The 14,625-nt window shown below is 42.4% G+C and overlaps 1 protein-coding gene across 2 annotated transcripts in view; it reads left to right on the plus strand.

The window, feature by feature from the left end:
- The window catches only part of AGTPBP1 (ATP/GTP binding carboxypeptidase 1), a 185,395-nt gene extending 176,423 nt beyond the window's left edge, over nucleotides 1–8,972 (plus strand). The window contains exon 26 of one of the 2 annotated variants that reach the window (XM_056122523.1): nucleotides 8,250–8,972. In XM_056122523.1, the coding sequence (XP_055978498.1) occupies nucleotides 8,250–8,427 (178 nt within the window). In that variant the 3' untranslated portion in view covers nucleotides 8,428–8,972. The remainder of the gene's footprint in view (nucleotides 1–8,249) is intronic. The other variant, XM_056122524.1, reaches the window with a different exon arrangement.
- The last annotated feature ends 5,653 nt before the right edge of the window (nucleotides 8,973–14,625 follow it).

A 14,625-nucleotide genomic window follows, 5' to 3' on the forward strand; every position in this document is an offset into this window, starting at 1 on the left:
AGCATGCTTATTCCCCTATAGAAATTTAGCCTTATTCTGGCCTCTTTGTGTTCCAGGGTCCTTGGGAATATTTTCATTCATGCTAGCCTGTTCTCTCTCTTTTTTTAAATTTTGCTTGAATTTTTATTTTCTAAGTTTATTGAATTACTGATAACAAAATTTAAAAGTTGTTAATGATTGAATTTTAGTTGTGTAATGTTCCAGTACCAATCCTTTCACCAATGTCCACTTCTGTCCACCAGCATGTCTATTTTACAAAAGCATGTCTATTTTCTTCCCACTCACCCAGCCTGCCTGACAGGCACTTTTATCTTTACCTTTGAGGCACTGTGGTTTACAATACTGTTACTGAAAAGGTATCACACATATGACTTTACCTTACTAAAAAGGAATCACGCATATCATTTTATCCTTTCAGCACTTAGTTCTTGTCCAGAGTGATCATTTCCAATAATCATTGTCATTGTGGTGCCTTCTCAGACCTAATCACACTCCTCCATTGTGGCATGCTTTCTACAGAGGACTAGTCCTCCTGGCCTTCTCTTCTAATGTCTTTGTGTGTTGTTTTTCTCTTAATATGTTCTTTATATCCCTCAACTAAGTGGCTATGATTGTATGTATGTCCCCCTCTCTCTAACTCATTTCACTCCATGATACTGAAATTAAAGGCATCTTTAACAATGATAAACAACTGACAAAGTAAGTGGAATCAACCATAAATAAATGGAACTACATTAAATTTAGAAGCTTCTGTACGTCATAGGAAACAAAGACCAGAATACAAACTGGGAGAAATTACTGGCTCACCACTCATCTGATAAAGGGTTAACACTCAAGTTCTGTAAAGCATTGGTAGAACTTTACAAGAAAAAAGTATCTAACCCCGTCAAAAAATGGGGAGAAGGGATAAACAGAAACATCCTCAAAGAAGAAATTCAAATGGCCAAGAGGCACATGAAAAAACTGTTGAATATCACTAATGATCAGGGAGATGCAGATCAGAGCAATGAGAGATCATTTCACACCACAGAGTTTAGTGCTTGTCCCAAAGAACAAGAATGACCACTATTGGTGTGGATGTGGGGGAGAGAGGACCCTCATTCACTGCTGGTGGGAGTGCCGACTGCTCCAGCCTTCCTGGAAAACACAGGCATTCCTCAAAATAACTAGGAATTAAGCTTCCATATGACCCAGCAATTTCAGTTCTGGGAATATACTTTTAAGGATTCAAAAACTCAGTGCAGAAACTCAACTGCACACCTTTGTTCATTGTAGCACTGTTCACAATGACCAGAAATCTGGAGACAACTCTAGTGCCCAAGAACAGACTAGTGAATAGAGGCTATGGTGCATCTTCACAGTGGAGTAGCGCCCAGCAGAAGTCATGAAGTTGGCTGATCCGTTGGTGGACCTGGAGAGCACACCAGTCTGATTCCGTTTGTTGGTGTGACAGCTATGCTCTTCACGCTCCTTTGGAGATCCGGTAGCCCGGAAGGTGCAAGGCGTATGCATTGCCCTGGCCATGCACTGCTGGCTCAGGTGTCTGGCTCTAGTTGTGTGTCTAGACCCTGTTAGCATAGCACATGGCTTTTGAGAAGCTGTCTCTTTTCTTCCATTTCTAGAATAATTTATTTCATTCTTCAAGGAAGTACATAGCAAGACTTCTTGCTTTCTTTACTTCTCTCTTTTCTCTTTATCTGCTTCAGATAGTCCCTCCTGTATTTTTTTTTAAAAAATTATTTATTGAATCACTGTGAGAACAGTTACAAAAGCTTTCATGTTTGAATCTCGGTCATACAATGATCAAACACCCATCTCTAACCAATGCACATTTTCTACCACCCAAAACCCCAGTATACCACCCTCCTAACCCGTTCCCCCCCCCCTGCTTTTGTGGCAGACAATTTCCACGTTACTCTCTCTCTACTTTGATTGCATTCAATATTTTGACATCAGTCCCACCATTATTATTTGAAATTTTCCCCCAACACTCAGACCTACCAAAACAGCAACTCTAGACAATTTGTTTTATATTGCTGGTTATAAATAGCATATGATGTCTGTGCTTGGAATTATAAAATTTTAATAATTAGGATCTGGAGAGATCTTCCAAGAGCCACTCAGTTCTGAGGTTTGTTTGTGTCTCTGGGATCATGGCCGTTAAGGAGCTTAATAAATAGAGGGGGGCCATTCGTGGATTTCATCTCAGGGTCCCATTGGGTTGGGGGAGGAGAAGGGCTGGCTCCTTCCGTATACCGTGAGGCCTGGCATTTGCTATTAACTGCTGCCGCATACCTGGGTTTTCCAATGAGTTCTGGAAGATGACGCTGCCGGGATTACTTGGAAACAGGCAGAGGGACAGCACCTGCTCCCATCTGGAGTTGCCTGGTGTAGGTGGCCTAATGCAAAGTCCACAGGCATTTCTGCCAAGAGCTTCTTGGTACTGAGATTCATTTGTGTGTCTCTTAGATCATGGCCATCAAGGAGCTTTATAAGTAGCTGGGGACCATTCATGGGTATCACCTCAGGGTTCCGTAGGGGCAGGGGAGGAGAAGGGACCACTACTCTCCTATGAGGCCTGGTATTTGCCCTCTCATATATTGTAAGAATCCCCTGGGACACACTGAAAATTTGGAACAAGGTGAATCATTCTTAAAGATAAGTGTACACAGTCATTTTTTAAAATGTAGGAGTACTGCTATTTACTCAGCCACTAGGACTAAGCTGACTAAAGGCATGAACTCCACATTTCTCTTTTTAAATTTTTTTTAATTGAATATCTATGAGATAGACCATTACAAAGCTGTTCATGGTTGAATTTGAATTATATAATTATCCAGCACTCCTCCTTTCATCATTGTACATTTCCCACTACCAACGACCCCTGTTTCCCTCCCACCATCCCCCAACACTTCACCCCCAGCCTTCCTTAATGGGAAGCACTGTCCTTTTTTATTTTCTTCTTTTCATTTTGTGTATTATGGTTTTCAGTAGAGGTACTAAGAGGCTATTGTGTTTGTTCAGGACATTCAGTAATTTTATCAGGACCGTGTCGCTGGAATAGTTTTTTTATCTGGGTGGCCACTTTGGGGTGTGGATGTTACTGCCAAGGCTTCTGGAAGTATGGGGGTGGGGGTAGTTAGCCCATCCTGACCCCGAGAAAGCCTGGAGATTTCAGTCACAAAACATCCATACCGAATTTTCACCGATTATGTCTCGGTGATGTCCATACTGAGACAGTGGAATCAGGCTGGAAATATAGCAATGATTTTGGATTGTGGAGCAAGCAGCTCCCGGGGGCTCTGCTTGGGCAGGCATCAGGCTAACCTGCCCCCCTCTGACTTACCCTGGTCTGTTCAGGCATGTGTGGGTGTGAGATTAACTGAGGCTTTTGATTTTTTTATGTATGGGTTTCTAAAGCAAGGCCTGTAGTTGAGCTTACAATGGTGATGCTACACAGTCATTTCAAAAGGCAAAGGATGGATTCTGTTCATGTTTTTTCTAAAAACCAGTAGGTTCTTCATAAATATTTTAGATGCTTGATAGAATGGTGTGGAATTGTTCCCATGAGTGTTAGGAATATCACAGTCTCCGAAAACCCTTCAGTCCCCCACCAGCATGATACTTCAGTGCTGCTATTACAGCACAGTATCAGAGCTTTTAAGAGGAAATTTGTTATGTAACATGGAGGTAGCTTTGCAATACATTTCTATCTTTACTGAAAAAAAAACTTCTGGGGGGTAACATGCTTACTAGATGAGTTTTGCTTTCTCAGAAAATTAAAAACATAATTCATTGACTTGACTTTTTCCTTTCTTCTAGATAACTGAACTAAATTTAATAATCTATTACAATAATTTTTGCATTTTTAGTTGCCTAATGAATGACATCTTGTCTGCTAATTTAAAGAGATTGTGAGATTGTTTTCCTTTTTATTGTCTAATTATATAGCTTTAATTGTATCAGCTGTGGAATTTCCTTTTAAAACATATTGTTTATGAAATTAGTTTTGGTCATAAGATGTAGGTATGTGTGCATAAAATCTCCAAGTGGGGAGAATACTTAGATTTTTTTAAGAGGAAAGGTTATATATTTTATAGACCCTAGTAAAAAGGTTCTTTTAATTCCAGATGAGCTACCTCATGAAACCTTTAGAAGCTTTTAGTGATTTTTAAGCAAATATCTTACTATGAATTTTACAGGAAAGTAAGGTCGTGTTGGTGGAGGTACATATTGTTTACTTGCTTTTCAATTATTTTTGACTGATGCAATTTGGGAATGGGTATATGGGCAGTTTTTTTGTGTTTGTTTTTTTAAGACATACTTTCACAAAAGTGTAATTGTTTCTCTTTTTTAGAGGTACAATGTTAATAACATTCCATGCCTACCATCACAGTGCAGATAACCCCTTTGCCACCTCCATATGACATTCTGTGGACTTTGATAGCAATTAATAGTCTACTTTATAGACTTAAAGTAAGTTGTCTCCAAGCATTATTGGAGGAACCTTATAAAGCTTGTTATAATTTCCCAGTACTTGATATGCAGTTATTAAAATAGGACTTTCAAATATTTTTCTAAAATATACATTTTGTTATTGAGATAACATTGACTAAATGGATTTTATAATTTTAGGTGCAAATCAATGTAATTATACACATATGTACATGTGCTTGTATACATATATAACCATAATTCTCACCAAAAAGTCAAATAATTTCCATTCATCAAAAATTAATTGATAATTTATAAATTAATGGTATATTTTAGAGCAATAAGGTGAAAGATTTAGCAATTTTTTTTTTTTTAGTGAAACACCATGAGGTACAGTTGTAGACTTACAAACTTTAGTGCTTGGGTTTCAGTTATACAGTGATCAAGTATCCATCCCTCTACCAGTGCCCATTGTCTACCAACAATGATCCTAGTAGCCCTCCCACCCCCACACCCCATCCCCCCCATCCCACCCTGCCTCTGTGGCAGGGCATTCCCTTGTGCTCTCTCTTTCCTTTAGGGTGTTGTAGTTTGCAATAGAGGTATTGAGTGGCCATTGTGTTCAGTCTATAGTCTACTTTCAGCACTCCTCTCCCATTCCTAGCGAGTACTCCAAATATCCTTTACTTGGTGTTCCTTTCTCTATCTGAGCTGTCTTTTCCTCCAGTATGTGCTGCTGGCTTCGAAGGCGTGGAGCAGACCTCCTGGTACTTATCTCAACTATTCTTGGGTGTTCGACTCCCATTCTATTACTTTATATTCCCCAGATAAGTGCAGTCTTTCTATGTCTGCCCCTCTCTTTCTGATTCATTTTACTTAGCATGATACTTTCCATGTAGAACCACTTGTATGTAAATTTCATGACTTCATCTTTTCTAACAGCTGCATAGTATTCCATTGTGTAGTTGTACCAAAGTTTTAACTATCTGTTTTATCTTTAACTGTGTAAACACACAAAAAATAAAAGGCCGGCAGTCAGGCCGTTTCCCCACTCCAGGGAGGTCGATGGCGATGGTCAGACGAAGGAAGGAACGAGGGCCAGGCTGGTTGGTCTTAGCAGCAGTTTATTACATGGAAGAGATGTATGTCATGGAGGCCCCAGGAATCCTCAAGCACGTGCACCTTTGTTCTCTCAGCTTCCCTCCTCAGCCCCATCTTCCCAGGTTCTCTGATGCACGTGTTCCCCCAGAGAGTCCTGAAATCTCCCTTATATAGATCATAGTACCTCTACAGGGCGCAATATAGTGATGTCATCAAAAGGAGTTATAGAAAGAACATTGAAGCAAAACATACATTGTTTATTTACATCTACATTGTTTCTTTACATCCACATTGTTTCTTTACATCCACATTGTTTCTTTATATCCACATGCCAGTAATCTTGGCCTCACCTTTACAAGCTATTTGGATTAACACATCAAAGATGAGTCTGCTAGAGCTTGGAGCCTACATCTCAAATATCAGCCTACCTGGAGCCAGGTACTTACATCCCCAAGATCAGGCCTGGCTTAGCACCTGAGATCTGCTTACCAGCTAGGTTCCTGTGAGATAAGAGAAACTGCCTCAATATACTGAAATCATTTACTGAAGGCAGTTTGGAGGGGAGAAAGGTTCAGTCTCATCCAGGCTAGTCAGGACACATAGGAAAACTGCTTCTAGGACGTGTTTGTCCTCTCCTTGTCCAGCCAACATATAAGCATACATAATAGTAATCATTTTGTATGGATACAGTAAGAAATATCTTGAGCTTAAAGAATTGCTCTCCTAGGGCCATCTCGATCTCAGACTGCAGTGCTCAGGCCAGATAGCTTTCCTATTCTTAGCAGCAGGGTCGTAGTCTCGTCATTGCTTTTGGATCATGACAGCATTTGCCTATGATCAAACTCTTAACCTATAGTTAAGGATCGTGGCACCTTGGCCTGGCCCCTCGCGATGTCAGGGTAGCACATAACTTACCAGCTTGCCCTGGTTCCATCCAGTCCCATGTCGGGACCCTGCTTTTGGGGTGCTAGGAAGTGAGGGCAACTGAGGCTTAAGTTGAGAAGGCAGATGCCCAGGAGTGAATAATATTCAAAGCCAATCAATTCCTAAGTTACAAAGCATATTAATTAATTGTCTTCCTGTATCTATACAAAAAGGACATTGCATTAAAGCAAACTATTCAAAAGACATAAGGAGAGGAGAAAGGCAATATTAACTTACAGTACTAGTTCAGTGTCCTAGAAGGATGAGACCTTACAAAGTGGTTGGGGAAAAGAGCATAGAAGTGGTTACAGACAGACAAAATAATGGGAGTGACTCGGGAGCACTGTGATGGGTGCAACCTGATAAACCTAAGCTCCATGTACTCCAATATTTAACTATCTGTTTTATCTGTTCTCGGGCACTCAGCTTTTTCTAAATTTTGGCTTTTGTGAACAGTGCAGCAATGAACATAGAAGTGCAGATATCATTTCGACTGTACTTTTTTGCCTCTCCGGGATATATTCCCAAGAGTAGTATTGCTGGGTCAAACGGGAGCTCAATTTCTAGTTTTTTGAGAATTGTCCATACTGTTTTCCAAACCAGTCGGCATTCCCACCAGCAGCGAAGGAGGGTCCCTTTCTTGCCTTATCCGCGCCAACACTGGTTGCTTTTGTTCTTTCGAATGTGGGCCAGTCTCTGTGGTGTGAGGTGGTATCTCGTTGTTTAGATCTACATCTCCCTGATGATTAGTGATGTAGAGTATTTTCTCATGTAACTTTTAGCCATTCAGATTTCTTCTTTGAGAAAGTCTCTGTTCATCACCCTATTTTTTGATGGGGTTGGATGTTTTCTTCTTGTGGAATTCAACCAGTGCTTTGTATACCTTTGATATCAACCCCTTGTTGGACGGGTATTTGGCTAATATCGTCTCCCATTCTGTAGACTGTCTTTGTATTTTGGTCACTGTTTCTTTTGAGGTGCAGAAGCTTCTTAGTTTAAGATAGTCCCATTTGTCTATCTGTTTTCACTTGTTTTCCCAGTGGTGTGTCATCTTTGAAGATACAGTTCGCTTCAATGTTGTGGAGGGTATTGCCAACCTTGTCTTCAATGTACCTTATGGATTCCAGTCTGATGTTGAGGCCTTTAATCCATTTTGATCTTACTTTTGTACATGGTGTTAGGTGTACAGATCTGAGCCCATTTTTTTCATGTAGCTGTCCGGTTTTGCCAGCACAATTTGTTAAAGAGGCTTTCCTTGCTCCATTTCACATTTCTTGCCCCCTTATCAAAGATTATATGATATGTTTGGGGGGAGATGTCAGTATATTCAACCCTGTTCCATTGGTCTGCGGCTCTGCCTTTGTTCCAATACCATGCTGTGTTGATTATTACTGCTTTGTAGTAGAGTTTGAGGTTGGGGAGGTTGGGGAGGCTGATTCCTCCATTTTCTTTTTTCCAAGAATTGCTTTAGCTATTCGTGGGTGCTTATTGTTCCATATGAATTTTAGGAGTGTTTGCTTCGAGATTTACCAATTTTTGTAGCTTTATAATTGAGTGATATGTGTTGAAACTTGTTATATAATTAAAATATTTCATTTCATCCCTTATCAGTTGTAGGAGGTTTCTTTCAACTATTACAAATACCCTGTTCATTTATATGACGTATTTAAAATTAATCCAAACTTAATCTAAACAACTAATATAACACGTTAATACAGTGTGGTCGAATTATGTTCTATTCGATCTTTAAAATCTAATTGTGTTGTATGTTCTGTGTACTTTGGCTACAGCCCAACAACTTACGTTTTGGATGAAGATGAACCACGATTCCTTGAAGAAGTTGACTACAGTGCAGAAAGTAATGACGAGTTAGATATTGAATTAGCTGAAAATGCAGGAGATTATGAACCTTCTGCTCAAGAAGAAGTGCTTTCTGACTCTGAATTGTCAAGAACATTCTTACCTTGAGCACTCTGTCATCTCTTATTAACTGCCAAGAAGAACTGTAATATCTTGGGTTTTATTACACAAGGAGTTCAAGTTTATAAAGAGCTGACTCAGAAGACAATAAGCAACATGGACCTATTTGGTTTAAGACAATAAATAAGTTATTACTTCATGATAACATGGGCACTTGTTTTATTTTGCTATTCAGTGCACTTTATTTTGCATTGAAATATCAACTTTTGGATTTACTTCTTAGTGTCATTGCATGATTTTATCTCCTAGGGTATTCCCTGCATCAGATGTATAATTTGAAGTGTGTGAGAATATAAACTTAAATTCTAGACTTGTTGAAAATACTGTTATTGAAAATTAATCTATATGTACATGGATTTCTCTAGATGTGTCTGTGTAGGGTGAATAGATACTAAAGCTAAGACTGTTCTTCAGAATCATGTAAACTATTTAGTTGTGACTGAAATAATACAGAGTTTGCTTTGAAGCCATTACATTCTAGAACAATCAAATGAAATAAAAATTATATTCAGTGTTGTGTTCAATTCGTCCTATTTTTTTAGTGAGTTCAGATTTATAGACTCTTTGTGAGAACTTTGCAAAATCTCATATCTGTACACACTGATAAAAATTTGTTTAAAATTATACTTAGCACAGCAGGTAGGGCACTTACCTTACACACAGCCAACCTGGATTTGTTTCTTTGTACACTATAGTTCCCCGAGCACTGACAGGAATGATACCAGTATGCAGAGTCAGCACTAACCCCTGAGCATCACTGGGTGCAGCCCAAGAACACCCCAAAATAATAATTATTAAGACCAGAAAGATAATACAGCAGGGAAGGCATTACAGCAGTAAGGCATTTGGTGTGGCCCAATAAAAAAAAAGCTTAATTTATTAGTGTTATTTTTTTGTGATATTAGGTTTAACTCTGCTACCAGAATATTTGAACAACTTGTTTTTCTTAAAGTATTTCTCCAGAAGCATCTACAGTTTATTATTGTAGTCAGTTTGTTAAGAAGCCTTAACACCTTTAACATTAGACCATATTCTCATTGGCATTTATATATTCAGTTCAGTAGTTTTTCCAGAGCTATGTAGTTAGATTGTGTTGAAGTATATTTATTCAGAGTACACTGATGTCTGTATCCTAGGTAACAGCACTGAACTGAAGCCGTTTGTTTTCTTTTTTGTTGTTTTTTTTTTGGGGGGGGGGATGTTGGCTTTTTGGGTCACACCTGTTGATGCTCAGGGGTTACTCCTGTCTTTGCACTTAGGAATCACTCCTGGTGATTCAGGGGGGCGACCATGTGGGATGCTGGGAATTGAACCCAGGTCAGCTGTGTGCAAGGTAAATGCCCTACCCTCTGTACTATCACTCCAGCCCAAGAAGCTATTTCTTAATTAGTGCATTTCCTTAAAGTTGTACTACTGTAGGAAGGATTTTGAGTTTTAATAAAATTTAAAAATCCAATGACTATGAATAAGCTCTAAAAACTTTGTTGTAATAAAACAAATGGGAAAGATTACTTGTTCATGATTCTTGCTCATACTCAGGAACTAAGATTTTCAATTTTAAAATCTTTACTTATTTTTAATTAGACGTTTTTGGGTTATTATAATGGGAAATTAATAATAACAATTTAATTAATATGTTTGTATTTTCTGAATGAGAGATTTTTGTCTTAGTATTTGCAGCATTTCTTCAGGTCTTCTTTCTTTTTGGTCTTATTAACAGCTGAATTTACCCAAATCTTAACTTTTGTTTCCATGTTTGCTCATAATTTTCAAAGAATGAGATAACTTCAGTACCATAATCCTGAAAATTGATTTGTAGCTGATAAATGGGTCTAATGGGGGGGGGGCGGTGAGGATGTATCTAAATTTATGTAACTTGGTTTGTGTTTGGAGCTGGATAACTGTAATCTCCTAATTCAGTGGCTCTAAGACTGTATGGGGTGCGTCAGTCCCTGGAGGATTGGCTCTCCCTACACAGACTTGTCACAAGGGAGGTCTCTGGACCCTCCTCAGGCGAGTGGACTACAGTAGCCATGCTGAGAACAACCAGAAGATTGCTGTGTTTGTTCAGGTCAGTTTGGACTGAAACTTCATGGTAGGGTAACTTTGGCCCAACTACAATGTCAAGTTGCACAGAGGCCACCCAGTGCTGGGATCTCCTCATGTATGTAACGGCCACTCATAAAACTGTGGTAAAATTTCTGTTCAACCCTTTTACCTGTTGGTCAGGGGGGGATCCACGTCCATGGACCTTGGGAGCTATTCCCAGTTCTGTGCTCAGATGATTGCTGGGGACCATGATTCTGGGGGGTCATTCTGGGAACCATGCTCAGGGGACCATGTGGTGTTGGGGTTCAAGCCAGAGTTTGAAACATGCAAGGCAGGTGCTTTAAGTCCTGTACTACCTCTCTGCTCCCATTCTTAACAGAAAATTAAGCTGTACTATAAATACCAGTATTAGAACTCCATCTTTATTAATTTCTTGGGTGGGCCACTCATGACAGTGCTTGTGGCCAGGCCATGGAGGGGATTGAATTTGGGGCTCTGCATATAGGAGTAGCCTCCAGCCCTTTGAGCCATCTGATCAGCACAAGTATTTGTATTTTAAAATCATAAAATGTTATTTCTTTTGCATAATAATAATAATAAAGGCCCTCCCGTTGATCGTCGATTTGCTCGAGCGGGCCCAGTAACGTCTCCATTGGAGACTTTGTTGTTACTGTGTCTGGCATATCGAATACTCTCGGTAGCTTGCCGGGCAAAATAAAGAATTTAAATTATAGTTCACCAATAATAAGAACTATATTTCATTGCTCCCCTAAATGTGTCAAGAATGATATCCTGTATCCCTAGTTCAGGCTCTGGTATAGGTGTAGATTGTGAGGGCCTTGGTGAAACAACTATGGTCACGTTTTCCTTCAATACATTGACCCAGGTTTGATCCACACACAGAAGTCCATATAGTCCTCTGAGCTCTGCCAGGTATAAGCCCTGAGTATCTTTGGGTGTGGTTCAAATACGGGAAGAAGTAAAAACTATAGCATCAGACAAAGAGACGTAAGGCCCATATCCGTGTAGGCAGGATACCCAGCAAAGCCTGGAAATCTCCCCGTGGTGTATTCGATATTCCAAAACCAGTAACAATAAGTCTTACAATGGAGATGTTATTGGTGCCCACTTGAGCAAATCGATGAACAATGAGAGGACAGTGCTTAGCAAAATGTGAGGGGATACAAAGAGGAAAACGAGTTCAAGAGAGAACTTGAAAGAGCAGTTCAACTAACTGGGACTTGTAACTGCCTATGACTGCCTGCGACCAGCAGGAACTGCCAGCCATCAAGACCTGTAAAACCCTGCCCCCACAAGCCTCCCTCTAGACACTAGAGGGGGCTGCCTGCTGGAAGTTCCTCCCAGAGCCCTCTGCCCCTGCAGCCCATAAGCGCCCTTCCCGCTGTGGTCAGCTCGCCTGCTGCCCTCCTCCAGCATGGCCCAGCTGACCTACCCAGCATCCCCAGATAGGGGTCGCCTGGTTGACCATTTCAGGGATCTTCTGACTCAACTCAGGGGCTCCAGGAACCCGGGGAGAGTGAAGGGACTCAGGGGAGAGAGAACAGGGCTGAGGGGAGGACACCCTGTTGGAGGCCAGGGCTAGAGCCAGACCCCGGGAGGAGGGAGGCCCTGATGCTGGCATCTCTGTGGAGCGCAGGGTCGAGGTCATGGTCCAGACTGAGGTAGAAGAAGAGTCCCGGCAGATGTGGCTGGGGGACTCTGCTCTGAGTGGGACAAAGCTTTACCACACTCCCTGCTCGAAACCCCTATAGGAGGAGGGAGACTGCCCCATATCTTAGGCCCTGGGAACTGGACCCGGGGACCTGAGCAGGAGACAGATTGTCCCAGGTGCTATGTGCACGGACCTTGAGTCGGCTTGACACCCTCGTGTCCAGACTTAGGATCAGGCCACTGCCTCTGCCTCCCATCCTCTCTCCCAGAGTCCATCCTCAGGTAGTTCAGCACAAAATGCTAAAAAGAGTTCACGTGAGCTTTGTGGGAGAGTGACAGGAGAGGGCAAGGAATGACAGATGGCCCCCAGATTGTGTCTCTGGGGGTCTGATGAGAAACCAACCTACGGCTGTGGAGGGCTTTGAGTGGGCTTGGGCAGGCACCTGCCATCCTGGAGTTGACACGGGAGGACCTGGAGGCCCCCCGGGTACAGCAGTGGTCAAGGCCCAGTCATGGAACAGGCGCTGGCACAATGCAGTTGCCAAGGACCCCATCACGTTGAGAAAAGAAAAAATGCTCTTAACCACATGAGGTCTGTAGCTTGGGGAGTGTGAGATGGCAGGATGTCCCCAGGAAAGAAAATCCTGCTCCAACCTTTTATGCTTGACCTGCAGAAGCCAACGGAGGTGTGTGTAAAGTGATAGTTAAAGGAATATGTTTTCACTGAGCTTGTGAAACTTGACAGACAATATATAGTGAACCCATTGTAAACGGAACTCATTGCTCTAGTTGTTTAGTGTAAAGGAGGAGAGAAGACAGAAATATGTCTCAGCAACATGTCCTGGGAAAGTCTTTCTGGGTGTATTCTTATATCAAACCTGTTAGCAGCACCCTGGCTTTGTGAGACTCATTGTTACTGTTATTAGCATATCGAATACTTCACGGGTAGCTTGCCAGGCTTTACCGTGCAGGCAAGATACTCTCAGTAACTTGCTGGGCTCTCGGAGAGGGGCGGAGGAATCGTGGAGGAATCAAACCCAGCTCGGCCTGCCGAGAAAACACCCTACTGCTATGCTATTGCTCCAGCCCAACTCTGGTGTACTACATGGAAAATAATAATAGAGGTGGAGCGTGGGGAAGTGCCCAGGGCTCAGCCTGCACAACTGCACAGTGCACTCCAGAGGCTGCTAATGCAGATTCAGGGTACGGGCACGCAGGTTCAAAGACTGCAGCCAAACAAGTAACTAGAGAGAGCAGTGAGTGGGGTGGGGTTGGGGGTGGGGTGGAATTCAACAAAACATTATCCGCAAGTGAAGACCTGGTTAAAGTTAGGGCTTGATTTAGATTAGACACTTAACGAAACAGTGTGATTGAGAACACAGCCTGGATAGTGGGACCCAGCTTGGGACGGATGTGACTGCTAACTGTGGCCCAGACCCATACATTACCACCCCTGTTAGCTGCTCCACGCCTGTTCGCTGGTCTGAGTTCACCAGATCTGGTCTGGGAGCAGCTGTTTTGGGAATGGATGGTGTGTCCTTGACCCACCTGGCCACCCAGGGCCATAAAGAGCTAACAGATTCTCAGAATACCATGGGCAAGAGTAAAAACTCTGGCCACGGTTGCCATTCAAACCCAACAGGCAGGGAGCTGTGCACTGCACAGCGGGAGACCCCTGCATTTTCTTTTATAAGAGGCAGCTGTTACACGAACCAGTTAGCAGGAGTGAGGGAGACCATGAACCAACTCAAGAGCAAGTGAGAGATGGTGCAAGGAGCGTGAAGCTACTCAGGTCCCACCATGCAGATGGCCTTTATTATGGCCCCCATGGGTTCTGCCTCAGGCTCCATGCAGGGCTGAAGGCTTACTCACTCTTCTCCAGGAACCTTATACTCCAGTCCTCTGCCTGCTCACGCATATATTTGAGTTTAGCTGAGGACTCCACTTGGGGTAAGAGATAGGATGTGCCGTGCTTGTCAGGTGTCCCCAGGAAGGACTGTCCCTACCTAGCCCCAAACAGAGTACGTGGATCTCAAAGAGGGGTGAGTGCAGGTGGCTCATAGACTTCCAGGGGAAGATTTTTGGGGTGAGAGTGATTAGAGAGAAGGAAGCCAAGAGTTAAAGGGGCCTTGTCCCAGGGAACACAGAATGGGGGATATCAGGCTCATGTTGGCCTCCACAGTGTCCAATTTTTGTGGCTGATTTAAACCGTCTTCATTTCCAAAATGACCAGTCTCCGCCACCACTTCAGCTCCAGGGTCTCAAACAACGAAGGGAAGTGGATCTCCAAGGGGAGGGTCCCACTGGGCTCCACCTTCCTGAGCAGCGCCCTTGTCCCAGTCCAAAGGGACCTCTTTCTCCTAGGGTCCTTGTCATTCTCCCTTCATGGGAGTGGGCAGGGCATTGAGCTGGTTCTGCTCCTGAGTGGTCTTCAGGAGACACTATAGGTGACGACAGAAGGTGAGA

This window comes from Sorex fumeus, unplaced genomic scaffold (assembly GCF_029834395.1).
Source record: "Sorex fumeus unplaced genomic scaffold, SorFum_2.1 ptg000046l, whole genome shotgun sequence".
Classification (NCBI taxonomy): domain Eukaryota; kingdom Metazoa; phylum Chordata; class Mammalia; order Eulipotyphla; family Soricidae; genus Sorex; species Sorex fumeus.